The sequence below is a fragment of the Canis lupus genome, chromosome 2 (genome assembly GCF_011100685.1).
Source record: "Canis lupus familiaris isolate Mischka breed German Shepherd chromosome 2, alternate assembly UU_Cfam_GSD_1.0, whole genome shotgun sequence".
NCBI classification, from domain to species: Eukaryota; Metazoa; Chordata; class Mammalia; order Carnivora; family Canidae; genus Canis; species Canis lupus.
The window spans coordinates 80642748-80669294 of record NC_049223.1 but is presented as its reverse complement, the minus strand read 5'-3'; the positions used below and the strand labels follow the sequence as shown (position 1 = coordinate 80669294).

The 26547-nt window shown below is 42.5% G+C and overlaps 1 protein-coding gene and 1 long non-coding RNA gene across 2 annotated transcripts in view; one reads left to right on the top strand and one right to left on the bottom strand.

Moving 5' to 3' along the window:
• SDHB (succinate dehydrogenase complex iron sulfur subunit B) overlaps positions 1 to 26547 on the bottom strand; it is a 31888-nt gene extending 5341 nt beyond the window's left edge. The window contains 5 exon segments of the mRNA NM_001252217.1: positions 2392 to 2508; positions 3146 to 3282; positions 5796 to 5881; positions 17130 to 17257; positions 26463 to 26547. Coding sequence (NP_001239146.1) covers positions 2392 to 2508; positions 3146 to 3282; positions 5796 to 5881; positions 17130 to 17257; positions 26463 to 26534 — 540 coding nt within the window. The 5' untranslated portion in view covers positions 26535 to 26547.
• LOC119870476 lies at positions 23732 to 25612 on the top strand. Its single transcript, XR_005356134.1, has 2 exons — positions 23732 to 23926; positions 25322 to 25612. It is a non-coding gene; the product is annotated as an uncharacterized LOC119870476 (long non-coding RNA).

Here is a 26547-nt window from a genome sequence, read left to right as displayed (position 1 = left end):
AGGACCCCAGGCAGTCCGACTCTAGAATGCCTGCTCTTTATCTTTTTATTTTTTTAAATTTTTTTTTAAATTTATGATAGTCACACAGAGATAGAGAGAGAGGCAGAGACATAGGCAGAGGGAGAAGCAGGCTCCATGCACCGGGAGCCTGACGTGGGATTCGATCCCGGGTCTCCAGGATCGTGCCCTGGGCCAAAGGCAGGCGCTAAACCACTGCGCCACCCAGGGATCCCTGGAATGCCTGCTCTTTAAACCTGGCACGCTGACTCAATCTGTCCACCCAGTTCTAACAAACTGGACCTCCTGATTTCGCAAAAAACAGAAATTGATTAAAAGCAGCAAGACAGAAGGGCACACTGACATCTGAAGTGACAGCTTATTGTAACAGATGACACACAGTTGATGGTCATGATTGTAACTGTGAGTCTTCAACAAAATCTATGTTCTGTTCAGAGAGCAGGCAGGAACGCAAACTGCCCCACTGATCTAGAAAGCATAGGGGACAGGCTCAAGAGCCTTCGTGATGGTCACATTCTTCAGCTCACTTACAGAAAAACCTGTAATAAGAAAAGAAACTCCAAATTTTGGCTAGAACTTGAAAGATCAAGATGTTTATCTAGCCTTCTTTGTAACAGGGAGCGACACTGTCCAACAGTAGTGGAATGGTTAAATAATATACAGTGCATTCAACTGAAGTAGCAGAGAACAAAGTCTAAGCGAATGCTTACGAAGAATTCTCAAGAACGCAGGAAAATGCTTACAATAACCTAAGTGAAGAAGGCAGGACACAAAAGCATATTTGCATTCTGATCCCAGCTACATACAAATGTAGCAGATAAAAGAAAAGCAAAAGTAGCTGACAACAGACATTATCCTTGGGTGCTGCAATAGCACAGATTACTTAAAAAGAGTTATCTGGATTTTCCAATTACCCACAGTGAGCATTAAGGCTTTTAAAATTGTGAGAAAACGTTATGTTCAGCATATTAACTTAAGGAAGTGAAAAATGCTTAACAAATTTTTGGTATTTGAGTAATCCTTGAACTTCCAGAATACACACTCAGGGTAATCAGTCATGCTCTAGGAGTAGGGCATCCAGGAGGCTTGCCTACGGAGGAATGCGGGAGGGCCAGTTGGCCCGGAGAGACCAGTTCCAACCCAGCCCGGTGGCCCTGGGCAGTCAGACTCCCTGCGAGTGAGGAATGCAGGGCGAGCCTTGTGCCAGAACAACAAACTCCTCCTGACACGGGAGAAAGCTGTCTGCACTGCCTTTACACCACTCTACGATGAGCACTGGGCACTCACGTGAAGACTCTCCTCTTACATCTCTGCCTCTCTCTGTGTGTCTCTCATGAATAAATAAAATCTTAAAAAAAAAAAAAAAAAAAGTTTTACAGGGAAGAGGAGGGGGCCTAAATATTCCCCAAGACTTCTAAAAGGTAAAGTGTGTTTACTCATCCACATGCCTAACATGTACTGATAAATAACCCGTGCTGTGGCCTCGGGGTCCAGAAAGGACTAAGATCCCGTCGCTGCCGCTGCCCCTGAGGGGCGCCCGGCCTGCTAGCATGGTGGTGAGTCAGTGATGCTCCTTGGACAAGTGCTGTACTGGAGGAACGCGTGATGCGCTGACCGTGACATGGCACATGTCCTTGGTCCTGTGCAGATTGTTGTTGGGACCCATCTCTATTGGGTCCCCTTCCCACCTCTTCCTCTCCACAAGGACACAGAGTGTGCGGGGAGTACGAGTGCAGATCAGAGGCTTCTTGGAGGGAACAGCGCCAGAGCAGGAGACTGAGAACTTGAGAACGACTCCTTCACCGGAAGACTTCAGAGCCCGGACACTGGGATGTCAAGAGAGTGACAGGGCCGTCACCGTCCCACCCGGCAACCCCTGGGACACTGGGTGTTACGAAAAAACAGCAAGGTTCTGGTCCTGGTTTTGCCATGAACTGTTTTGCTATGAAACAGGGAGATGGAAGCTCCAGCGCCCATGGCCAGCATGTCTTTGATGTGCCCACTGTTGAAGAGCCACTCTAATGGAGCTGCCAACTTGGCAAGACCTGATCTTTTGCATACAAGTTTCTCTTGAAACAAACAAACATCCTGCAACATGGTAATCATGTGCCCTTCTAGGCGGGGCAGACATGCTCTGGATCCTTGACCCCTTGAGGGCCCCTTATGGGTTCATACTACCCCCTGGTCCTGAGAGGACAGCTGTCCAGCCCTTGGACAGATGCTCTTGTGGTTCCTTTCCAGCATACACTCCATTAATGGTCGGCATTGTCCCATGCAGCTACTCCCCCACCCCATCCCCCCCCAAGCCACACTTCTCCCAAGCATCTTTGCACAGAATTCCTCAAAGCAAGACAGTAAAAGGGGACTAATGACCAGTTTCTCACGATCTTCTATGGACTGCAGATACTGCTGCTTGCCCTCTTGGGATTCATCCTTCTTCTTCAAATAAGGTTCAATGGATTTATACTGAGCATAGAAGTTGCTCAAGTCCTGAGTAAGGGGAAGAAGAAGAAAAGAAGGGTCAGATTCTACTATCACTCCCTAGCATTCTCAGTCACCCCATTTCTTGGATGCTGCCCACTTCCCCATCGCACAGCAGCAGAAGTTGGACTCTCTTTGGCGTGGATCCGTGCAAGTGACAGAAGGAGAAATGGTCAGTGTTCATTGTGGCTGGGAAATCTCTCCTCTACCCACTCCTGAGGCCTGGTCCATGAAGGCGCTCACGAGTGGGGAGGCAGACACTGTGGAAGTACAGTGTGGAAGTACACTGTGTAACAATTGTTGCCTTCCCCACTGCTATTTTCCACATGAATTCTTTGTAGTTATGGCCAAATTTTTGATTCTGGGACTGTTCCAACTCTAAAGTCCCTGTTAGTCCCAAACAATCCTCTCCAATGAGGGGCTGGAGAATCTTCCAGGTGTGTTTATCTTCCACCATTCAAATTCCTCAATTAAACTCAGGAAAAAAAGCCTGCCCTAAAGAATGATAACACATCTTTCCCTCACACACACCTCTTCCCTTCTCCCTGAAAATAAAAAAAGGTGGGGTGGGGAAGAGTCAGGAGAGAGAGAGGGGATGGGAGAGAGAGGGGGCAGGGGAGGGATGGGAGGGGAGGCAGAAACTCACAGGAACCAGATCCTTTATCACATACATATGCGGCAGAGGGTAGATTTTGGAGACTTTGCTGAGGTTGGTGTCGATCCGGCGGGTGCAAGCCAGAGTGTTGCCTCCGTTGATGTTCATGGCACAGGAGCCACAGATGCCTGAGACAGAGAAGGCATTCAACGCTTCTGTACCCAGGCTCGGGAAGTCCAGCTTCAGACTCATTTTCTGGAATGTCATTCCCTCATTCCCCTACCATCATGAGCAGCACTGACATGGAGTACACCCGTGGCAGAGGTGCCCCACTGCTGTCTTCCTGCCTGGGATGGAGATCTAATGACCAGTTCCAAAAAGCCATGAGGCAACCCTGAGGCTGGAATCTGCACACTACAGACGGCACTGGAAGACAGAAAGGGCCTGGGGCATTGTTGGCATCACAGAGTTGCCACGCCAATCCCTAGCTCCATGCTTCATGCATTTTCAGAAAAAGAAAAAAAAGAAGAAAAAAAAAAAAAAAAAAAAAAAAAGGCAGCCCTGCCTGTTATTTGAACTCAAACTACTCAAACTCTGACAGACAGAACCCAAAAAGCAAATCAACAGTCTTGGCCATCTTCTGGCTGAGGCCTCGATATGGATTATCCACATATGACTCTTACTCTATAGTCTCCATCAAAACTAGCAGCACAGTGGGGGCCATGAAACCCACATAAACTGCCCGAGCACTGTCTTTCTAGGGAGAAGAATGAACTAATGTGAAAGCAAAGCAAAGCTAACCAAGCAAAAGTTAGGTGCTGACCAAGGACCCTGAAGATGACACTTTTCTTTGCCCGGGCTCATTTGCTGTGTATGGAAATTTCCTAGATATTTTAGAGTTTAAAGAGGAATATGCAATCTGAACCCATTTCTCTGAAGCTGTTTTCTTGAAGATCATCAGACCAGAGAAATGTGATTAGTTGTGAAACCTGTACTGGGTTATCACTTTGGTAAGACCGCGTTCTCTTCTCCTGCTAATCTTAGTAAGTGTGTAAGACAACACAGAGACCTGTTTTTAGCAAATACCGCGAAGTTCCCCAGGAGACTGAATGCTATCCATATATTTGTGTGTGCCTGGCATCCAACCAGAAGTATGCTTTTATAAGAAATGGTATGCAATTTAAAAAATAAATCCAATGAATCTTCTCTGAAAAAGGCTCCCCAGGAAATTCTCTTAAAAAACGATAAGGGAAGAGAAAGGAGTGGCAATTAGTATCACTCTGCCTCATACTTTTTAGTCCAGATGGGCCACATCATATGTTCTTGGCTCTGACAAAGTCTTACGGAGAAAGGTTACTGAAAAGCATCTATATTTCCTAGGTTGCCAGGATTTACGTGGGGAAAGTTGGTATTTAATTACCACAGAGCGTTCCCTGAACAGCAGGACTCAGCCAAACTACTATAATATCTGTCAGCATTTGGTACACTAAATCCCATCCTGTATGATTAGCTGAATCAAAGCAGATGTCTTAGAAGGAAGGCTGGAATACTTGACATGTACCGAACAAAGACAAAAAGCAATGGGCCAATATCCATAGTGACTTTTCCTTTTATGGAAGGTCATTTTAGGAAGAAGCTTCAATCACTGGTTGGGGTCCAACCTACTCTCTGTTTTGGTTTTATCCCAGGTTTTCTGAGCCTGGCCAGCAGAGCATACCGCCTGAGTGCGGTTCTGGAATCTGACAACCCTGGCTGATGCCTGGCTCCCCAACTACCTATGTGTTTTTTTGGAAGTCCCTTAACCTCCCTGGGCCTAAGGTCCACTGACTGTGCTCTACGGCCGTCAGGACCAGTCAGCCCTTGTGATAATCCTCTGTGATTTTTTTCCCATGTCTGAGGACTGCTAAATGATTATCTAGGAGTTTTCTTTTTCTTTTTTTTTTAAGATTTTATTTATTTATTCATGAGAAACACACAGAAAGAGAGAGAGAGAGAGGGGAAGAGATATAGGCAGAGGGAGAAGCAGGCTCTAGGCAGGGAGCCGGACGTGGGACTCGATCCCAGGTCTCCAGGATCATGCCCTGGGCTGAAGGCAGCACTAAACCACTGCTCCACTGGGCTGCCCTATTTATGAGTTTTCTTAGTATCAACTCACTTTATTTAAATTTATATTAAAAAACTGTATCACTGTTAGACTTTCATTAGTAATTATATTTTTCTAGCATAACAGCTCTTACTGTGGGGAGACTGTTCCTGCCTAGAACATTCCTACTGAGCAGATACTTTATATACGTGTACACTCGTAATGCTGGGAGCTGGCAGCGGCACACCTGTGCCCCCTTGCTGGACAAGGGTTAATGTGCACAAGCACTGACTAGAAACTCCACTGCTGTCCCCAGTGAATGAGCTCAGCAGTGGTGCAGAGATGGGCTGCGTCCTGCTAGCAGATGGGAGTTAATGCCTGAGGGGTGGGCAGCTCACGCCAGATGCAGGAACCAGGCTACATATGATTCCCGATGGGAAGAAAACTCAGAAATGTACAGAACCTGTACTACACTTGGGAGTTTTAGGCGCATTTACCCAAGGAAAGGAAGTGCAACACCTGGTCTCCTGGCAGACCGCCAGCTCAGCTGTGGCAGGCAGGCCGGCCGCGGAACCAGAGCCTAAGTGTCTAAAGTTTAACAAGGAAGGAAATGCTTACCTTCTCTGCATGATCTTCGGAAGGTCAAGGTAGAGTCAATTTCATTCTTAATCTTGATTAAAGCATCCAACACCATAGGACCACATCTGACCAAAAACAACAAAACACTCCGGTCATATTGACGGGATGTTCAATCTTCCTGCCCTTTGTTGTAATAAGACCTGAGACATCTGCATATGTCAGCTGCTCTTCTAACCCATTTGGCTTTCTCAGGGCACACTCAGAATTTTTTTCTGTACTTCTGTTTTTATGTTATCCTTACACATTCTAAGCACTGCGGAGTCACACTGCATATACATTTCTAGGAAAAGGAAAGCTACAGGGGTAGAGACAGTCCCCCACTCCTAAGCGCTGTGAGTGTCCATGTGCGTGGGTGCAGCAGGTGGGAGGAAGGGCAGTAGCACTGGCTTGGAAGCTGGAGCGCAGGCCTGGTGGCAGGGAGCCTGGTCTGAGTCCTGGCTTGGACGCTTCCTAGGTTCTTGGCAAACCCCGGCTTCAGCTCCTCACCCACAAAGCAGAGAGCAGTACCTACATCTCATGGGACTACTGCAGGTGAATTAACACACGGGAAGATGAAGGGGGAGTGTCTGCCACATATTTAGTTTAACCATGATCATCATCATGCAGAGTGCAGCTCTATGGACTCGTTCGCTCTCTGAGCCTCTTTCTTGACCTATAAAATGGAACTAATATTTATGTCACAGGATTATTACAAAGATGAAATAAAACTGCGATTTTCATGGCATCTGGTACACAGACAAGCACTCAACAAACCTATTTCTTGGCTGCTGCTCTGGGCCTCTCAGTACTTTTCTATGCATGGCATTTAGAAACATATCTCCCCCCACAAAAAAAAACATATCCCCCTCCCCAAATATCCTTTAGCATTATCTAGGTTTTTTTTCTAGCTTTACTGAGATATAATTGACAATGTGCAAATTTAAGGTGTACAGCACGAAAGTGTGGCACAGAATCTGGAGTGTTTATGTTGTGAAATGATCATCACGAGATTAGTTAACACACCGCGTTATCTGTACTTCTATCAGCAATGTACAAATACCTCTCAGCCCTATCTCTGCTAACACTGGGAGCCGAGACCTTTAAAAACCTCTCCTAGTTTGAGAAGGGAGAACTACTACCATTGTCAGTGTTTTATCTGAGATCTCTGAAAATCGAGGTGGCTGAATATTTGTCATCAAGTCAGTGATTTTTCTTCACTCATGGTTTATTCAAAATCTGCTCTGTGCCAGGTCCCATTCTGGGTGCTGGAGGCGCACCAGAGAGCAGATGAACATCCACACCTGCGTGGCCTGTTCCTTCTAGTTGACTACTGCTAGAGACAGTCCATCCATGGTCTTTGCCTCTTTGTTTGAGATCTTGGGAATGTTTTTTTTTGGGGGGGGGAATGTTTTTTAAAGCGCATTTTTTAAAAGCTGTGAACCTTTCACCTTCTCACTCTCAATATTCCTGGTCACCAAACATGTACTTTCAACACCAGCTAGGTGTCCTACATTGTAACCCAATCTGACACCATGGACCCAGAGACAGCACCACATGCCACAGGTCCCACTGACTGCCACACCCTCCTCAGGCTGCAAGTTTGGGTTGTCACCTGTGCTCTTAGATGACTGGCTATAAATCACATTCTCATAATCCCCTTCTTAGGTTTGGTAATTGCTAGAGTGGCTCACAGAATTCAGAGAAATAGTTAACTTACTAGACTGTAAGTTACTAAATCTACTGATTTAGTAGAACAGGCAAATGGAAGAGATGCACAGGGCAAGGGAAGGGGGAACAGGGCCATGTCTTCTCACTGCACCTCCAGGGGTTCACCCACCCAAGCTCTCTGAACCCCACACATTCCAGGGATTTTATGGAGTCTTCAGTGTGTAGGCACAACTGATTACAAACTGGCTGTTGGCTTAAGTGATTCGACCTCTAACCTCTCTTGCCTCCTAGGTCAAGGGGCAGGGCTTTGTGTTCTAACTCTCTAAACACAGGGTTGGTTCCTGCCAGTTATCTAGATTTCTAAAAATCATGTCATTAACATAAACTGACGGCTGAAAGGGGCTTGTTATGAATAACAAAAGATAACAATAACAAAAGGTAACTTGCTTTTACCTTTATTATATATCTGGAGCTATTTCAGGAACTGGGAGCAAAACCAAAGTCTTATAACAAAAGATGACCCTATAGCTCTGAACACTTAGGATTACATGGGTTTTAGGAGCTGGAAACCCCGGACAAGACCAAAATATATACCACAAATCTATTATATCTGATGCTAACCCTGCCCCTCCCTCATTGGCAGCCTTTAAGCAGCAACTGGCTATCTAACTTCTAATTTGGGTAATGGAATTTTTAAAACGCACAGATTTAAATGCTTAAATGTGCTTTAAAGGTGTCAAACTGATCACCTTTTCCTCTTACGATATTATCACTGTTAAATCTAAAAAGACCACACTCCTTTCTGAGGTTTCATGAATACTTAGAAATTTCTAAGTTTTTACATCTTTAAAATTTTTTATTACATATTATATATCATTTTTTTTAAAAAGGAGGGGGCAGAGGGAGAGGGAGAACGCCAGGCCCCATGTCCAGTGTAGAGCCCAACTCCGTACTCCATTCCAGGACCCTGAGATCATGACCTGAGCTGAAACCCAAGTCAGATGCTCAACCAACTGAGCCACCCAGACGCCCCTACTTTTTGTTTTTAAAGTATTCCCCCTCAAATTGTAAAAACTGTTAATTGCCTCAAATCACTGACTAAACCTACTTTTGCTTCTGATTTGTGATACTTACTTCTGGCATTCCATGTTAGAATTTCATTAAAGTGTAGTCTATTTTGGAACTTTTAAATATTCTAATGGTCTGTCTATTCTTGTCCTGGCATATTTTAAATGACAACAATCTTCTTTGTTAATCAAAGGACTGTCACTGCCTACCGTTTTCCTATGGAAGGACAGTTGGTGCTTAAATTCTCTATTACACACAAGGCTGCAAATGTTTTCTGTACACAGAAATCAAGTTGTTTTGGCTGTGTCCCTTGCATGAGATTGTCATATGAATTTTAGGATCTGCTTGTCAATTTCTATAAAAACAACTGCTGGGCTTTTGACAGTGATTGTGTTGAATTTGTAAGTCTGGGGGCATATTGCCACCTTAAAAATATTGCCTTCCAGGGGTGCCTGACTGGCTCAGTCAGTAGACTTAGTCTCAGGGTTGTGAGCTGGAACCCCACGCTGAGTGTAGAGATTACTCAAAAAAAAAAAAAAAAAAAAAAAAAGTCAACTACAAATATGGGATGTCTTTCCATTTATTTAGGTCTTTAATTTCATTTCAACAAAGTTTTATAGTTCTCAGTGTACAAGCCTTGCATTTTTTTGTTAATGGCTCCTAAGTATTTTAATCTTTTTGATGTTATTATAAGTGGAAACAGTTTCTTACTGGGTTGTTCACTGTTAGTACACAGAAATATAGCTGAGTTTTCTATACTGGTCTTGTATCCTATGTCCTCACTAATCTAATTTTAGTTCTAGTTTTCTGGTGTGGGTTTGTTAAGATTTTCTATATATAGGGCCATATAGATCCTCTTCATAGAGGATCTTTAGTTTCCTATTTTTCCTCTTGCTTAATGTCGTTGGTTAGAGCCTGCAGTAAAATTCCGGTTAATGCTAGTTAAAACAACAAAACAAAACAAAACAAAACAAAACAAAAAGCCTTTTTGCATATTGACCTTCTATTGTGCAACCTTGCTAAATTTACTTACGTTCTTGTAGTTCTGTAGATGCTTGGGAATTTTCTAAGTCAGTGATAGTATTATTTGTGACTAGGTACAGTTTTATTTCCTCCTTTCCAAACTTCATGCTTTCTTTTATACTTGCCTTTAAGATACTTGTTATAATGTCTAGCAGCATCATCCTGAACAAAGCCAGGAGTGGACGTCCTTGCTTTGTTCCTTACGGGCAAAGCACCAACTATTTCACAATTAAGTGTGCTGTGAACTCATAGGTTTTTCCAGAGATTCTCTTTATCTGGTTGAGGAAGTTCCCCTCTTTTTCTATTTTGCAAGTTACAGGTTTTCTCCTTTATCCTGTTATGGTGAATTACACTGATTCACCAATGTTAAACCAACTTTACATCTCTGGGACAAACTCAAACTTGGTTAGGAAGGCATCATCCTTTTTACAGTTATATTTGATCTGCTGAAATTTTCTTGAGAATTTTTGTGTCTGTGTTCAAAAAGATACCAATCTATAACTTTTCTTTTTGTAATGTGTTTGTTAGATTTTGGAATCAGGTTTTGATGGCCTCCTAAAATGAACTGGGAAGTGATTATTCCTTGTTTATTTTCTGAAAGGATCTTATACTGGTGTTCCATTTTTCTTAATTGTTTGATATGATTCATCAGTGAAGCCACCTGGGCCTGGAGCTTTCTTTGTGAAAAGGTATGTATGTATGTATGTACGTATTTATGATAGTCACACACAGAGAGAGAGAGAGAGAGAGAGAGAGAGAGAGAGGCAGAGACACAGGCACAGGGAGAAGCAGGCTCCATGCACCAGGAGCCTGACGTGGGATTTGATCCCAGGTCTCCAGGATCAGCCCCGGGCCAAAGGCAGGCGTGCCAAACCGCTGCGCCACCCAGGGATCCCATGTGAAAAGGTTTTTGATAACACATCTACCTATAGCCAACATAGCACTATTCATCTTTTCTATTTCATCTTTATGTCAGTCTGGTAGTTATATTTTTCAAGGAATTTGTCCACTTCATCAAAATTATTGAATTCACTCCCATAAAGTCATTTATAATACACTTTTAGTATCATTTTTAAAAAAGTTTTCTTTATTTAAGTAAACTCTATGCCCAATGGGGGGCTTGAATTCATGATTCTGAGAACAAAAGAGTTGCATGCCCTTCCTACTGAGCCAGCCAGATGCCCCTACTTTTAGTATCATTTGAATATCTACAGGATCCATACTGATATCCATTCTTTCTGTTTTGCTACTAGGATTTTGTTTTTCTTCTAATTTTTGACCAGTCTGGCTAGAAGATGACCAAATTTTTAAAAAAATATTTTCAGGGATCCTTGGTTGGCGCAGCGGTTTGGCGCCTGCCTTTGGCCCAGGGCACGATCTTGGAGACCTGGGATCGAATCCCACATCAGGCTCCTGGTGCATGGAGCCTGCTTCTCCCTCTGCCTATGTCTCTGCCTCTCTCTCTCTCTCTGTGTGACTATCATAAATAAATAAAAATTAAAAAAAAAATATTTTCAGGGGATCCCTGGGTGGCTTAGCGGTTTAGCGCCTAACTTTGGCCCAGGGCGCGATCCTGGAGACCCAGGATCGAGTCCCACGTCGGGCTCCGGGCATGGAGCCTGCTTCTCCCTCCTCCTGTGTCTCTGCCTCTCTCTCTATGTCTATCATAAATAAATAAATCTTTAAAATAAAATAAAAAATAAATAAAAATATTTTCAGAGAAACAACTGGTTGTTTTCTCTATTTATCTCTTCCTCATGACCCACTGTTGTGCTTATTATTTTTCCTTCTACTTACTTTGAGTTTATTTTGCTCTTTTCTACATTTTTAAGGTGGCTTAGATAGCTGATTTAAAACCTTTCTTTTTTTTTTTTAAAGTACAAGCCTCTGAAGCTACAAATTTTCCTCTAAGCACTGCTTTAGATGCATCTTGTATATTTTAAATGCTCTATTTTCATTATCATTTAGTTCAATATACATTTTCGTTTCCCTCATGGTTTCTGCTTTGATGCATGGGTTATCTGTTACTGCTTTCTAGTTGAATCCCATTATGGTCAGAGAATACACTCTAGAAGATTCCAAATTTTTGGAATTTATTGAGATACATGTGTTTTGCAACCATTTGGTGTGGTATTTCAAAAATATTAGTTAGATCAAGATGATTGATAATGTTCAGATTATGTCTTTACTTTTTAGTTGTTCTATCCACTGCTGAAAGAGCTACAGATGTTTATGTGTTCCTTAACTCTTGAAATTCTCCAATTCTGCCAACTTTGAAGCTTGGTTATTAAGTGTACACAATTGTGAGACATTCCTGATAAAATGATCCTTTATCATTCTGAAATGTCCTCTTATTTCTGGCATAATCTTTGCCTTTAAGTCATCTGATTTTACCATAGCCACTCTACCTTTTTTGTTTTATAAGATTTATTTATTTATTCATGAGACACACAGAGGGAGAGGCAGAGACACAGGCAGAGGAAGAAGCAGGCTCCTTGTAGGGAGCACAACTGGGACTCAATCCTGGGACCCCGGAATCAAGCCCTGAACTGAAGGCAGACGCTCAACCGCTGAGCCACCCAGGCGTCCCACCCACTCTACTTTTTTTTTTTTTTTTTAAGATTTTATTTATTCATGAGAGACACAGAGAGAGGCGCAGAAACACAGCAGAGGGAGAAGCAGGCTCCATGCAGGGAGCCCGACGTAGGACTCGATCCCGGGACCCCAGGATCACGCCCTAGGCTGAAGGTGGCACTAAACCGCTGAGCCACCCGGGCTGCCCGTCCTGCCACTTTCTTATGCTTAGTGCAGTTTGCATGGATGCTTCTTTCCCTTCTTCTTCTCTCCTTCTTAAAAATTTTATTTACTTATTCATGCTCACAGAGAGAGGCAGAGACACAGGCAGAGGGAGAAGCAGGCTCCTTGTGGGGAGCCCTATGCGGAACTTGACCCCAAGACCTTGGGATCATGACCTGAGCCAAATGCAGACACTCAACCACTGAGCCACCCAGGTGCCCCAATATCTTTTATCTTCAACCTGTCTTTATATTGTTAAAAACAAAACAACAGGCCCCAAATGGAGTCACTTATGCCAATCTCATGTCATCAAACTGAGACAACTTAACTGCAGTTTTGGTTCTTCCAGAAATGGAATTTAAAACCAGTCAATCAGAAATCAGCTAGTTGAGTATCTGCCTAATTGACTCTGCCATCCCATAAAGGAAAGTGATCTTGCCATAACCAATCTGCTTTTTTGTTCTTCCCACTCCTGTCTGTCTTTCATTTTGTACAGCTCCTTTTGTTTCTTTTCCTTTTTTTAGAAGATTTGATTTATTTATTCATGAGAGACACACTGAGACAGGCAGAGGGAGAAGCAGGCTCCCTCCAAGGAACCCAATGCGGAACTTGATCCAGAACCCCTGGGATCACACCTTGAGCCAAAGGCAGACGCTCAACACTGAGCCACCCACGTGTCCCTCTTTTCTTTTTTTTAAGTAGGCTCCATACCCAGCTTGGAGCCCAACATGGCGCTTGAACTCACAACCCTTAGATTAAGACCTGAGCTGAGATCAAGAGTTGGATTGTTAACTGACTGAGCTCCTATCTGCTAGGATGGATGTTTTCTGATTTCTGAATGGTTAAATAAAACTAATTAGGATCTTCAAAATTTACTTAGTTGAATTTTGTTTTTAATAATAATTAAAGTACATTTCTTTTAAGTAGCATCAAACTGGGTTTTGCTTTTTATCTATTCTGACAATCTTTGCTGTTTAATTGGGAGTGTTCAGTGCCTTTACATGGTATAATTATTGATGTGATTGGATTTGGGTCTCCCATTTTACTATTTGTCCCAAAATTTTATTTTCTGTTCTTTTCTGCTTTAAGTAATATTTTTCTTTATTTTTTAAAAACGATTTATTTTATCAAGAGAAAGTGAGTGTGTGAGGGGAGGGGCAGAGGGAGAGAAATCCTCAAGCAGACCCCACACCCCTCCCCATATGGAGCCCAACATGAGGCTCGATCTCAGGACCCTGAGATCACGACCTGAGCCAAAACCAAGAGTCAGAAGCTCAAACTATTGAGCCACCCTGGTGCCCCTAGGAAATATTTTTAGGTTGAATAAATATTTTTGGAATTCCACATAATCTATATGTTGGCTTTTTAGCTCTCTCTGGTTACTTTAGAATTATAACGTACATCCTTAACTTTATGATCTATTTAGAGCTCATATTGTACCATTTCACATAAGACCTTCCAACTTTATAGGTCAACCTATTCCCAGCCCTTATGCTAGTTCTCATAGGCATTACATCTGTATTAATTGTGTGTTACACAATACAGTATTATAATTTTGCTTTCAACAGTCATATATATACTTTAATGAAATTAAGAAGAAAAATGTTTAAATTTACCATAATTAGTGCTTTTCACTCCTTTTGCAAGAGCCAAGTTTCTTTAGCCTAAATAACTTCTTGCATTTCATGTAGCACAGGTCTTCTGGCTATGAATTATTTTTTGTTATCTGAAAATGTCTTCATGTCATCTTCATTATTTTGCTAAATGCAGAATTCTGGTTGATAGTGTTTTCTTTTAGTAAGTTAGAGATGTCATTTCATTGTCTTTTGGCATCTATAATTTCTGAGGAGTAGTAAACAATCATTTGTATTGTTTCCCGGGATGTTACATGTTTTCCCCTTTCAGGATTTTCTCTTTCCTTTTGATTTTCAGCAAATTTGACTATGATGTTCCAGGGTGTAGTTTTCCTTGTATTTAACCTGCGTGGGATTCACCAAACTTTTCGGATATGTCAATTAGGTCTTTCAACAGCTTGCGGTGAATTCTCGGCCATTAGTTCTTCAAAAAATTTTTGCCTGTTTTCTTTCTTCACTCTTTCTAGGACTCCAATTACGTATATTAGACCTTTTGATATTGTTCTATAGATCAATGAGGTTCTTTTTAAAAAACCTTTTTGTTAAGAACAGATAATTTCTATTAATGTATTTTCAGGATCACAGGGTCTTCATACTGTCATTCCCAACCTGCTGTTAGCCTATTCAGTGAATTTTCTATTTCAGATATTGCTGTTTTTCACTTCCAGATTTTCCATGTGGTTATTTTAAGTTTCTATTTCCCTGCTGAGATCTCCTATCTCAGGAGCATCCTTTCCTTTATCTGTGAACACAGGTGTAACTACTTAAAATCCACATATGCTAACTCCAACAACTGGAATGCTTCAAGGCTGGGTGGCCTCCACTGATTATCTTTCCACTTGAGTTTGGGTCATATCTCGGAGTTCTTTGCATGATTAGTGATTCTGGACTGTACACTGGACCTCGTGATTAACATAATATAGAAACTCTGGATTTTATTCTCTGGAAAGTACGGTTCTCTAAAATACTTTTTTAATTTAAGTAGGCTCCATGCCCAACATGGGGCGTGAACTCACAACCCTGAGATCAAGAGTTGCATGCTCTACTGACTGAGCCAGCCAGATGCCCCTGATTTTTTTAAAGACTTTATTTATTTACAGAGAACCACCCATGAGCAGGGAGACAGAGGGAGAGAGACTCTCAAGCACTCTGTGCAGACTGTGGAGCCTGATGCGGGGCTCAAACCCACAACCCTGAGATCATGACCTGAACCGAAATCAAGACTTGGCTGCTTAACCAAGAAAGCCACCCAGGCACCTCTGATTTTATTTTAAAGCAACAATTAAAAAAAAAAAAAAAAAAAAAAAGGCAACAATTAACGAGCTGAACTCTCACCTTGGGCAGTTTAAAATAGAATTTGGCCCCCTCCCCCCTTTGTGTTTATTTTTTAGGAGCTTCTTCCATTTTCTGGTTGTTGTGGTGGCCGTACAATGTATCTTCTAGCTGTTCACACTAGTAGGTCTGTTTTTTTTTTTTTTTTTTTTAAATTTTTTAGTAAGTCTGGTTTTATCGAGTTTTTGTCCCTGTACCACCCCATTGACTGGGGCTTGTCCTCAAGTAAAAGCATGCAAAACCCAGTTCATTCACCCGGTAACATTCTGTTCTTCCAAGTGTCTCCTGTGATGGCTATTCTCCTATGCTCGCAGGTCATTATTTCTGTTTTGTCCAGAGTTTATAGCTACTATTTGTGGGAGGGACAGTCTGATGAAAGCTATGCTATGACTGGAAGTGCATGTAATTCCTCTTTAAATCTTTTATCATTAAAAACTACTTACGAATTTAACTCTTCCAGTTTTAGTATCATTCTGTAAGTTCCGATTTGCAGTGCTTTTATTTTCTAAGTAGCTAATGATATTCTATACTACTCCTTAATGAAGTAGTTACTTAAAATAGTGCTTTTTAATTTCCAAATAGTTTTTTGTTTTTAATGTGAATATTTATGGTCAGAAAAAGTGGCTTGTACAATTTCTTTTTGGGTTTTACTAATGATTTTTGGTTGCGGAATATTTGGTAATTGTCTGCTTGACAAGAAGGTCATAGACCAACTAACTCCACTGCTTAGAATTTACGTGTCGATACAGAGTTAAAGAATACATTGAGAGTAGTAGTTTTTAAACCTCTTTTTGGCACCATGGAAGCCTTTGTCTAAAAGAAAAAACACTGACAAATATTCACTGACAAATAAAATAGAACAGTTCTGGTTATGGTGGAGAGGGGAGGAGTGGGGAGGCAAGAGCCCAGCTCACTAGGTTCTTCTCTCCCTTTGGCTCCTGCAGACATCCTTCAGGGTGGAAACCGGGGAGAGAAGAGTGGCTCAGAGAGAGGTGGGGGACTCAACCTGCTGTTGCTGCCTTTGAAGGTGGGAACTATGAGCTACAGAGCACAGTGGCCTCTAAAAGCTGGGACTAGCTCTCAGCTTATAGCCAACAAGAAAATAGGGATCTTAGTCTTGCAACTGTCAGGAACTGAATCCTGCCAACAGCTTGAAGGAATAGAAAATGGATTTCCCTGTGGTGTCCACAAAGGCACATGGCCTGCTGACACTTCGATTTTAGTCTCATGAAACGTTTACCAGACTTCTAACCTGCAGAACTGGGAGGTAATAAATTCATGTCGTTTGTGGTACTTTATTAGGACAGAAATAGCAAAAATAATACAGAAGTCCACATTTTTGTTATTATTTTAACTACATCCTTATCTTGTCCTATCACCATTCTAGCTGAATTTCTGGAGTCTCTCCAGCTTTACCAGTACTCCTAGAAATCTGTCATCCTCTGATTTGGGGAAAGGAAAGGTATTTTACAAAAGTTATTCTTCTTGGTATTAGTTATCCTTTTTTTTTTTTTAAAGTAGGCTCCATGCTCAGTGTGTAGCTCAACATGGGGATTAAACTCAAAACTCTGAGATTAAGACCTGAGCTGAAACCAAGAGTTGGATGCTTAACTGACTGAGCCACCCAGACACCCCTGGTTATCTTTTTGAATCAGGCACCTACTTCATTCTCCTTTGAAAAAGAGATGATAAATTTCAGAGCCACTGAGTGGTCTATTTTTAAACCTTCCAAGGATGTGAAAATCATATCCCTGAATCAGATCGAGAGTTCCCTTTTACTTATCAAATACCTAGCTCTCACAGAGATACTCACTTATTCAAATCAATTTCATAAGTCTGCATATGCGGTTTATCTCCAGTCTTGTCTGGGTCCCATCGGTAGATGGCAAATTTCTTGATTCGGGGAGCTGTGGCTGCCGCTGTCTGTGCCCCCCGGCAGGCCTGAAATTGAAAAAGTTCACAAGAAAGGAAAAAAAACTATTAAAAATGCAAGATAAATCCTTCTGTTTAGCTGGCACTACACACTACCACATTGGATACAAACCCACACAATACTGACAGTCTTTTTTTTTTTTTTAAGATTCATTTATTTTAGAGTAAGAGTGCATGCGTGCAGGCAGCAGGGAGGAGCAGAGGGAGAGAGAGAATCCTTAAGCAGACTCCACACTAAATACCTGAGATGGGGTTCCCTCACCACCCAGAGACCACAACCTGAGCTGAAACCAAGAGTCAGACGCCTAACCAACTGAGCCACCAAGGTACCTCTGACACACAGTCTTCCTGAGAAAGGCAGCCATTCACTATCCAACAAATACTAAGCACTTAGCACATACTAGACATGGTGCTGGGGGTGAGTGAAACAGCACTTAATGAAATGAACTTTTTGCCCTCACAGAATCTACTTTGTACAAGCAAGAGAGAAATTAAATATTCATAATAAAGTACAAAGAGGGAAGAATACAGCAGAGACTTACACTAGTACAAGAGATCAGGGAAGGACCCATAAATGATACTCAAGCTGTGGCTTGATGAGTAGGGATTAGGGGAAGGAGTAGGGGTGTATAAACTGAGGGAACAGGTAGAGAGACCTGGATGGGGGACAGCAGAGCACACCTGGGAGAACCAAGAGAAGTCCAGTAGGAGTGAGGGAGGCTTGATGGAAGTGCCAAATGTAAGGGCAAGATTTTGATTTTATCCTAAGAGCAATTTGATAGCACAAATTATCAGGTGGGTGACATCATCATCTTTATTTATTTTCTTTAAAAGATTTTATTTATTTATTCCTGAGAGAGAGAGAGAGAGAGAGAGAGAGAGAGGCAGAGACATAGGCAAAGGGAGAAGCAGGCTCCATGCAGGGAGCCTGACGTGGGACTCAATCCTGGGTCTCCAGGATCACACCCTGCGCTGAAGGCAGGTGCTAAACCGCTGAGCCACCCAGGCTGCCCATCATCTTTATTTTTGAGAAGAATATCACTGTTTTGAAGGAGGCACTGTCAGATAACATATGGAAAAAACAGTAAAGCTCCTGCAGTTGTCAAAATGAGATGCTGGGGCTTTTAGGGGTCTTAGTCAGTCTTGGCTACTGTAATAAGACACCAAAGACTGGGTGGCTTATACAACACTTGTTTTTCATAGTTCGGGGTCTGGAAAGTCCAAGATCAAGAGTCAGGCAGACTTGGTGTCTGGTGAGGACCCTCTTCTTGTGTCACAGATGACTGCTTTCTTGCTGTGTCCTCACGTGGCAGAAAGAGAGAGAGAGGTATCTTGAGCCTTTTCCTCTTTTTGTAAGGGTGCCAATCCCATCCTAAGGGCCCCACCCTCATGACCTAATTAAAAAAATATTTTTTATTCATTTGAAAGAGCGAGAGAGCGAGCAAGTGCGAGCGTAAGCATGAGCAGGGAGGAGGGGCTGAAGGAGAGAAGCAGATTCTGTGATAAACAGGGAGCCCCACGTGGGGCTGGATCCCAGGACCCTGAGATCATAACCTAAAGGGAGATTCTTAACTGACTGAGCCACACAGGCACCCCTGAATCTTCATTTTAAAGATGAGAAACAGGAGGCTCAGATATCAAGTGATGGGCTATGATAACAACTGATGAGAGGAGCCACAATTGGAACCCAAGTCTGCTGGTCTGACTCCAGAACTCATATTCCTAAACTGTTTATTTGTGAATATTTGCAGATCTTTTCTTGGTCCTATCTTCTTTTTATGTGTTAAAGTCCTTGAGGGCATGTGTATTAGAGTTCTCCAGAGAAACAGAATCAATAGTGTATATATTCACACATATAGTGCATATGTACACATGAAAAAATATATACATACGTATTTACAAAAAGACTTATTATAAGGAATTGGGTCATGATTATGGAGGACAGGAAGTCCCAAGAGCTGCAGCTGGCAAGCTGGAGACCCAGAAGAGGGAATGATGTAAATCCAAGTCCAAGCCCGAAGGCCCATGAACCAGAGAGCCGAGGATGTGGTTCTGGTCCAAAGACCAGCAGGCTTAAGACTCAAGAAGAGTTGATGTTTCAGTTTGAAAGCAGTCAGGGAGGAGGAATTCCTTCTTATTTGGAGGAAGATGTGTTCTACTTATGCCTTTGATTGGATAAAGCCCACCCGTATTAGGGAGATCAATCTGTCTTACTTGGTCTATCGAGTTAAATGTTAAACTCACCCCGAAACACCTCACACAAACACCCAGAATGTTGGACCAACTATCTGGGAACTCTGTGGGCCAGCTGACACATAAAATTAACCACTCACAGCACGGAACAGGTTACATTTTACACCTCCCAGTGTACCAGTCCAGGCCTTTGCATACAGGAGTTCAATTCATGGTTAGGAAAAATTGAAGAAAAGTAAAAAAAATTACACTGGAATTTAAAATACAATAAAATTATATTTAAAAAAGGAAAAAAAAATAGCCAACCTTGACCATTAGACTAATACACACATACTGTCCTCATCCCACAGCCCTTGAAGCTCTTTCCACCCAGGTGGACGACACCAGGTGGAGGCCACACCAAGTCCCCTGGACCCCACCCTGAGGGGGAAGAGCAGGAGTCCTGTCAGTCCAAATAGCAACTAGCAGGTGAATCCTCAGTTTGTATGCAGACACATGTAGACTACCTCCCAGCTCAGCTAGTTCTCTTACAAACTGGTAAAAAAAAGTGAAACTTAGGTTAACTGTTTAACTACAAGAAATGTGATGTTCTTATTTGCTGGCAAAAGGTGTCCTGAATTAGGGGCGCCTGGCAGTTAGTTAAGTGTGTGCCTTCAGCTCAGGTCATGATCTCAGGGTCTTGGATCGAGCCCCACATCGGGGTCCCTGCTCAGGGGGGAGCTTGCTTCTCCTTCTCCTCCCTGCTCATGCTCTTCCTTGTTATCTCTGTCTCTATCAAATAAATAAAATCCAGAAAAAGTGTCCTAAGTGAGGCTGAAAATATAAACACATCAGCTCTCAGTATGAAAAAAAGCAAATACAGAGAGAAGATGAGAATGACAGTGAAGATAAAAGTAGTATTTTTCTTTATCACCAAATTGGCTCAGAATAGCCACAAAAAAGAGTCATTTCTACAAATGAACATCTTCCACTAGGGAATCCATCTTTTTTTTTTCTTTAAAGAATTAAAGGCAAGATTCTATTCTATTCCATTCTATTTATTTTTAAGTAAGCTCTATGTGGGGCTTGAACTCACAATCCCTGAGATCAAGAGTCACTCCCTCTACCGACTGAGGAGCCAGGTGCCCCCAATAACTCCACTTTGTAAAAAGAAAGGAACATTTGCTTGACGCCACCTTGTGGCATTTAAGACAAAGTGGAGGAAGTTAAAAGATCACTGAAGATACTCCAGCAGCCTTCTGCTAGCTCACTGCTCCAACCCTGTTTTGGTTAGATTTAATGAGATATTATTCATTACAGTAAAATTCACTAATTTATAAACAAATTTTATAGTTTGAGGAGTTTTTAGTTTGATGAGTTTTAATAAAGTGGTATAGCTCCTACCATAATTATGACAGAACATTTCCATCTAGAAAGTTCTCTAGTGTTCCTTTACAATCAGTGCCCTCTGCCTACCCCTTGCAACTTATGTGCCTTCTATCATTACAGATTTGCCTTTTACAGAATTTCACATAAATGCAATCGGACAGGGAATCTTGGGTCTAGCTTCTTTCCCTCAACATAATGCTTCTGGGATTCACTCATGGTGTTGCATATATCCAGAGTTTGTTGCTTTTTTAAAAAATTGAACTTCTCATTTTGAGATCTAGAAAAACATGCATTTATAAGAAATAATGAGACCCCTCATATCCTTTACTGTTTCCTCCTGTGAAAACACCGTCCAAAACTATAGCACAATCTCACAACCAGAACATCAACACTGATACAGTCAAGACACAGAACATTCCCATCCCCACAAGACCCCCAGAATTACTCTATCAAAGCCACACCCACATCCCTTAAACCTCTCACCCTACTCCTTAATCTCTAGCCATCACTAATCTGTCTCCATTCTTGTCATTTCAAGAATGTTACATAAATGAAATCATCTAGTATGTGACCTTTTGGGATTAGCTTTCCTTTATTCAGCATAATTCTCTGGAGATTCATCCAAGTCATGTGCACCCCGAGAGTTGTTTCCTTTTCTTACTGACTAGTGTTTCACGGGGTGGGGAGATGGACCCCAGTCTGTGTAGCCATTCTTCTGCTGAAGGACATCTGAGTTGTTGCCAGTTTTTGGCTATAATGAATGAAGTAACAACATTTGTGAACATATTTCCATTTCTCTGGATTAAGTGCCCAGGAAGGTAACTGCTGGGTTGTATGACAGTTGCATATTTAGTTTTTTACAAAATTACCGAACTATTTCCCAGAGTGGGTAGCTGCCTTGCCTGTGGTAGGTGGTAGTGAGAGAGGGACAAAATATGTTTAAACCATCTAACTCCTTCAAACTTTCTTCTTGCCAAAACATTAGTGAAGCCTGAACTTTCAAAAGAATGTGGGACTTTGCAGATGTCACTATAGTTCCATGGCGGTGAAGCCTGCTTTAATAGTCTGACAGAGGGCAACACGCATCCAGCCCTATGAAGCTTGGCCTACTCCCACAAAGGCCTATTGAAGGTGAACGTGGTTACCTGCCACAGATAACCTCACCTTAATACCTGTTTTTAAAACTTAACATCTGCTTCATATCCACTCTATAAAAATGAAAAGGTCTAGACTTGATCATGCAGATCTTCCCAAAAGTGATTAGGTTTTTAATAAATCATTTAAATACTTACCATATAAAAAAAATACTTATCATATGAATGATTCGAGACAAAACCAATGCAAGGGTGCACCACAATAGTAGAGTACTATAAGGCAATAAGCCCTAACATAAGTTTTGGGGTACCCCAAAGTGTCACGAACTTTTTTTTTAAACAACTAATTTAAATTCATTATGTATATTTTATACAACACTTGGTGGGATAAAGGGGAAGGGCTTAGCTTACGGGAATGAGGAGAGAAGATACGGAAATCAAAATCATCAGAAGAGGTTACGGTTCTAAAGAGAAGGAGTTGGTTCATCTTGAGGGCTGTACTAAAAGTTAATCCAGAGGAATATGGCAGCTGTGATAAGAACAAATAAATTCATCCAACAGAGAAATCTAAAAATTTGTTATGTAGGTGACCTAGCAGAAGTTTAAAAAAAAAAAAAAAAGAAAGAAAAGAAAGCTTTCATTCATCATTCATTGAGTCCTTACCATGTGTGGAATTTTGTACTAAATTGTCTCTAATTTTTACGGCATCTTTACAATGGGAAGTTTTACTGTTCTGTTAAAAAATGAAAGTAAAAACCGCACAACAAAGAGCCAGAATTCAAACACAGGTCCAAAGTTCGGCCCTTTACCCGGAGAAAACGCAAATCCAAAATAGAACAGCACAAAAAGATAATTCCTTTTCACAAACAAATCCAAGGAACACTCAACTCATACAATTAGCAAGGTCTTAGGTAGTAGCTGGCCCAGACCCATTCATTTGTTTATTTGTTCAATAAATAATTATAGAGTGGCTTCTATGTTCCAGGGACTGTTCTAGGCCCTGGAGATCAAGGACAAGACACATGTATATTCTGGTCCTTAGGGAGCTTACAGTGGCTGGAGGCACACACAACTAGCATTTACAATGTGTGAGCTGGTGATAAGTGCAATGGGGCAGGGGTAACAATAAAAAGGAGGGGGTGGGGGTCCTGGCTACAACTCAACAATTCTAATTGGGTGGCCAGTGAAGACTTCACTGAAAAGGTGACAGCTGAATGAAAATCTGAAGGAGACAGGTAAGCAAGCCATGCCTGTACCAGGCGAAGAGTGAATCAGGCAGACGGGACGTTGAGCACAAATCTTGAGGTGGAAACGTGTTTAAGGAGCAACAAGATCGTAAGTGTAGTTGAGAATGGAGTGAGTGAGAGGGAATGGGAAAGGAAATTAGGACGTTACCGGGAGAACCAGATCATGTAGGACCTTGTAAGGTTTTTTTTAAAGTAATTTCTATGCCCAATGTGGGGCTCAAACTCAAGACTCTGAGATTGAGTCACGTGTTTTACTGACTGAGCCAGCCAGGTGCCCCTAGCAAATTTATTTAAATGTACTTGATGGAGATTGTATATTTGAGATTCAAACTCTAAAGAATATGTATATATATTTTTAAGATTTATTTTAGAGAAAGAGAGAGAATGTATGGAAGAAGGAGGGGCAAAGAAAGAGGGAAAGGATGAGAACATCAAGTAGTACTCTCATGACCCCAAGAGCACGTCCTGAGCTAAAACCAAGAGTCCAGTGTTCAACCAAATGAATCACCAGACACCCCCACCCCTACTTTTTAAAATTGAGTGCTGAGGCCAAATGTGGGCCTTAAACTCATGACCCTGAGATCAAGAGTTCCATACTCTGCCAACTGAGGTAGCCAGCCGCCCCTGCCTTGTAAGGGTTTTTGCTTTTACCCTGAATAAGATCAGAAACTACTGAAGGTTTTGAGCAGAGGAGTGATAAAGTTAGACTGAAGTTTTGAAAGGATCATTTTGGCTTCTGTTTGAGAATCATTCAAAGATGAAAGCAAGAAAACCAGGTAAGAATTACAGTAATCAGCTAAGAGATGATGATGGCTTGAAACAGGCTGGTAGTTGTGGATGGTAGGAAGTGGTAAGTTTTTGAATATATTTTAAGAAAGAATTGAAGATTTCCTTAGACACTGGATGTGCAAGTGGGGTAAAGAACAAAGATGACTCCAGTTTTTGGCTCAAGCCACAGGGTATAAGAAGGGTAAGTAGGGAAATGGAGTAGTAGCTGGATATGGGTTATTTTTGTTTGTTTGTTTGTTTGTTTTGTTTTTTACAATGGGAGAGATTACAGCATGCTTGCATGCTTGCATGCTGCTGATCTGATGGAGAAGGAAGCACTGCCCATGGAGGGCAGAGCAGACTTACTGGAGAACCACCTTTGAATAAGCGATGGGATACAGCACGAGTGAAGGGTTAGCCATAGGATTCCTGCTCATTTTTCCCACAGTAACAGGAAGAAAGGGGGGAATATCTGGGCAGAAACAGGGAGGTGGGCAGCAACTTGAGGGTTTTTTTTTCCTGTTATGGCCTCTCCAGCAGTTTAAACTATAAGCTCCAATGGAAGAGGATCCTTCAAAGGCATTTCAAGGCATTTCTTCCCTGATCCATAAAACTAATGAGTACTCAAGGCTGAGTGTATCTTTCTAGAAAATCTTGGATGAGATTATCTTCATAGTTCATTATTAATTTAAGGAAGGAAGCAAGACAATTAACAACTGCACTGAACCAAAGTGAGGAGGATGAGAAGGGTGAAATCTGGAACAAGCTGAAGGCTCCCTGTTATTTCTTTAGGAAAGCTTCCTTAAGGAACAGGCTTGGAGCTCGATAGAGCAGACACAGATTTGGAGGTAGGAGTGAAAAGATGTGAAAGTGGAGAGGAGGAAGGCAAAGAAGTCTGTATAAACCTGAGTAAAACAGAAGGCGCAGGCTTGTTTCTGAAATGTGTGAGTGGCACTGGTTCAAATCCAAGCTCTACCCTCTACCACTTAGTAGCTAGCTGTGTGTTCTTTGGCAAATTACTTAACCTCTCTGATTCTACCTCCTCTTTTGTATGGGAATGGGGAATATTAATGTCTACCGGATAAGATTAAACTCGAGAGTCAAGCTGCTAACATAGCCCAGAAAATAATTTCTGATTTTCAACACTGGCAATATCATCAGTTTCTATATTATTCTAATTGGCAGATCGGTATCCTAAGACCTGCCAGTGCTAAGAGCTATGTGATCCACAAATGAGAGGGGGCAGTACTTGCCCTAACGTTGTTCACAGTCTAGGGGAAGAAATGAGGCAACACAATCACAGTTAATACATTAGAGCCAAACACTTAAAGGCAGAGCTATGGCCCACCGGTGCAGACTAATGCATAAAAGGAATTCAGACGAGAAATCCCACTGTGTTGTAGGAACCTGAATATCACCCACAGATAATACACCAAACTCATTACTGCATTCTTCGGAGGAGCCTTTTCCGGGAACAAACACACATTCCTAGGAGGTGGAGGGACTCTTCTATTTCTCTGCCCTCAGGAAGTTCTGCAACGGCCTCACCTGGAATTACGAAACTGACCTATGAAACTAGCCTTCTCCTCAAGCCCTCCATGGAAGAGTGACCTGACTGAGCTTTAGAACTCACTCTCATTGGTGGCGTTCTCGGAGCTTAACTGCTTGCTCAGCAACTATAAAAGAACTGGTAAACAAGGTCATTATTGGTCATCAATTTAGTGCTCAGAGGACACCGACCTGGGGCTCTGGTAGGCAGCCCTCCTGCCCTATCAACTATGTAACAGGATCTGCCCGACTTCACCTACAGCATGTCAGAATGAGCTAGCATTAGAAGGCAGGCCACCCGTCCTGTGTCGTAGGGCCGGAGCTGCATCTAAAATGAGACAGTCTCACATTAAGTGCAAAAAAAAAAAAAAAAAAAAAAAAAAAAAACCCAAAAAACAAAAACAAAAACAAAAAAAAGAGAGAGAGAGAAGCACTGATCATTCTTGGTTCACCTGGGCCCAAATCTGTGCTAGGAGTTTCCCCCCATTATTGTGTTCAAACAGAATAGGATTTAGGTCCTGGATCTACCAGTTCTTGGCTGTGATATTTTGAGCAAGGAAATTTTTCTTTTTTTTTGGCCGGGGGGGAGGGCGGGGGAGGGCCCACCAGGGCACAGCGTGATCCGCCTCGTCCCCCGATTGGGGCCCAAACGTCTGGATTCGAATTCTGCTTCCAACAGCGTCACTCGCTTGTCATGTGACCTTGGGCAACATTCGAGACCCCCCCCCCGAACTTCCCCCCTCCCCCCCCCCGTATGTTTAAAAAAAAAAAAGTCGTCTCCGCCCTGGTAACCTCCCAGGCCGCGGCGAGGCGCGCAAGGATAACGGCCAGGGATGCTCCGGGCCTAGCCCCGAGCACTGCGCACTGGCAGCGGGTCCTCCCCTTCCCGGCCGCCTTGCGCCGTGCCCCCTCGGCCTCCCCCCGGCCCCCGAGGCGCCCGGCCGCCTCCGTAAGTCCCCGGCCTGCCCGCTCCCCACCCCCGGCCCCGCACCTCACCTGCAGGCAGGCTCCGCCGAGGGCTGCAGCCGGGAACCGGCGTTTCAAGGAGACTCCGACCACCGCCGCCATCTTGGCTCCTGAC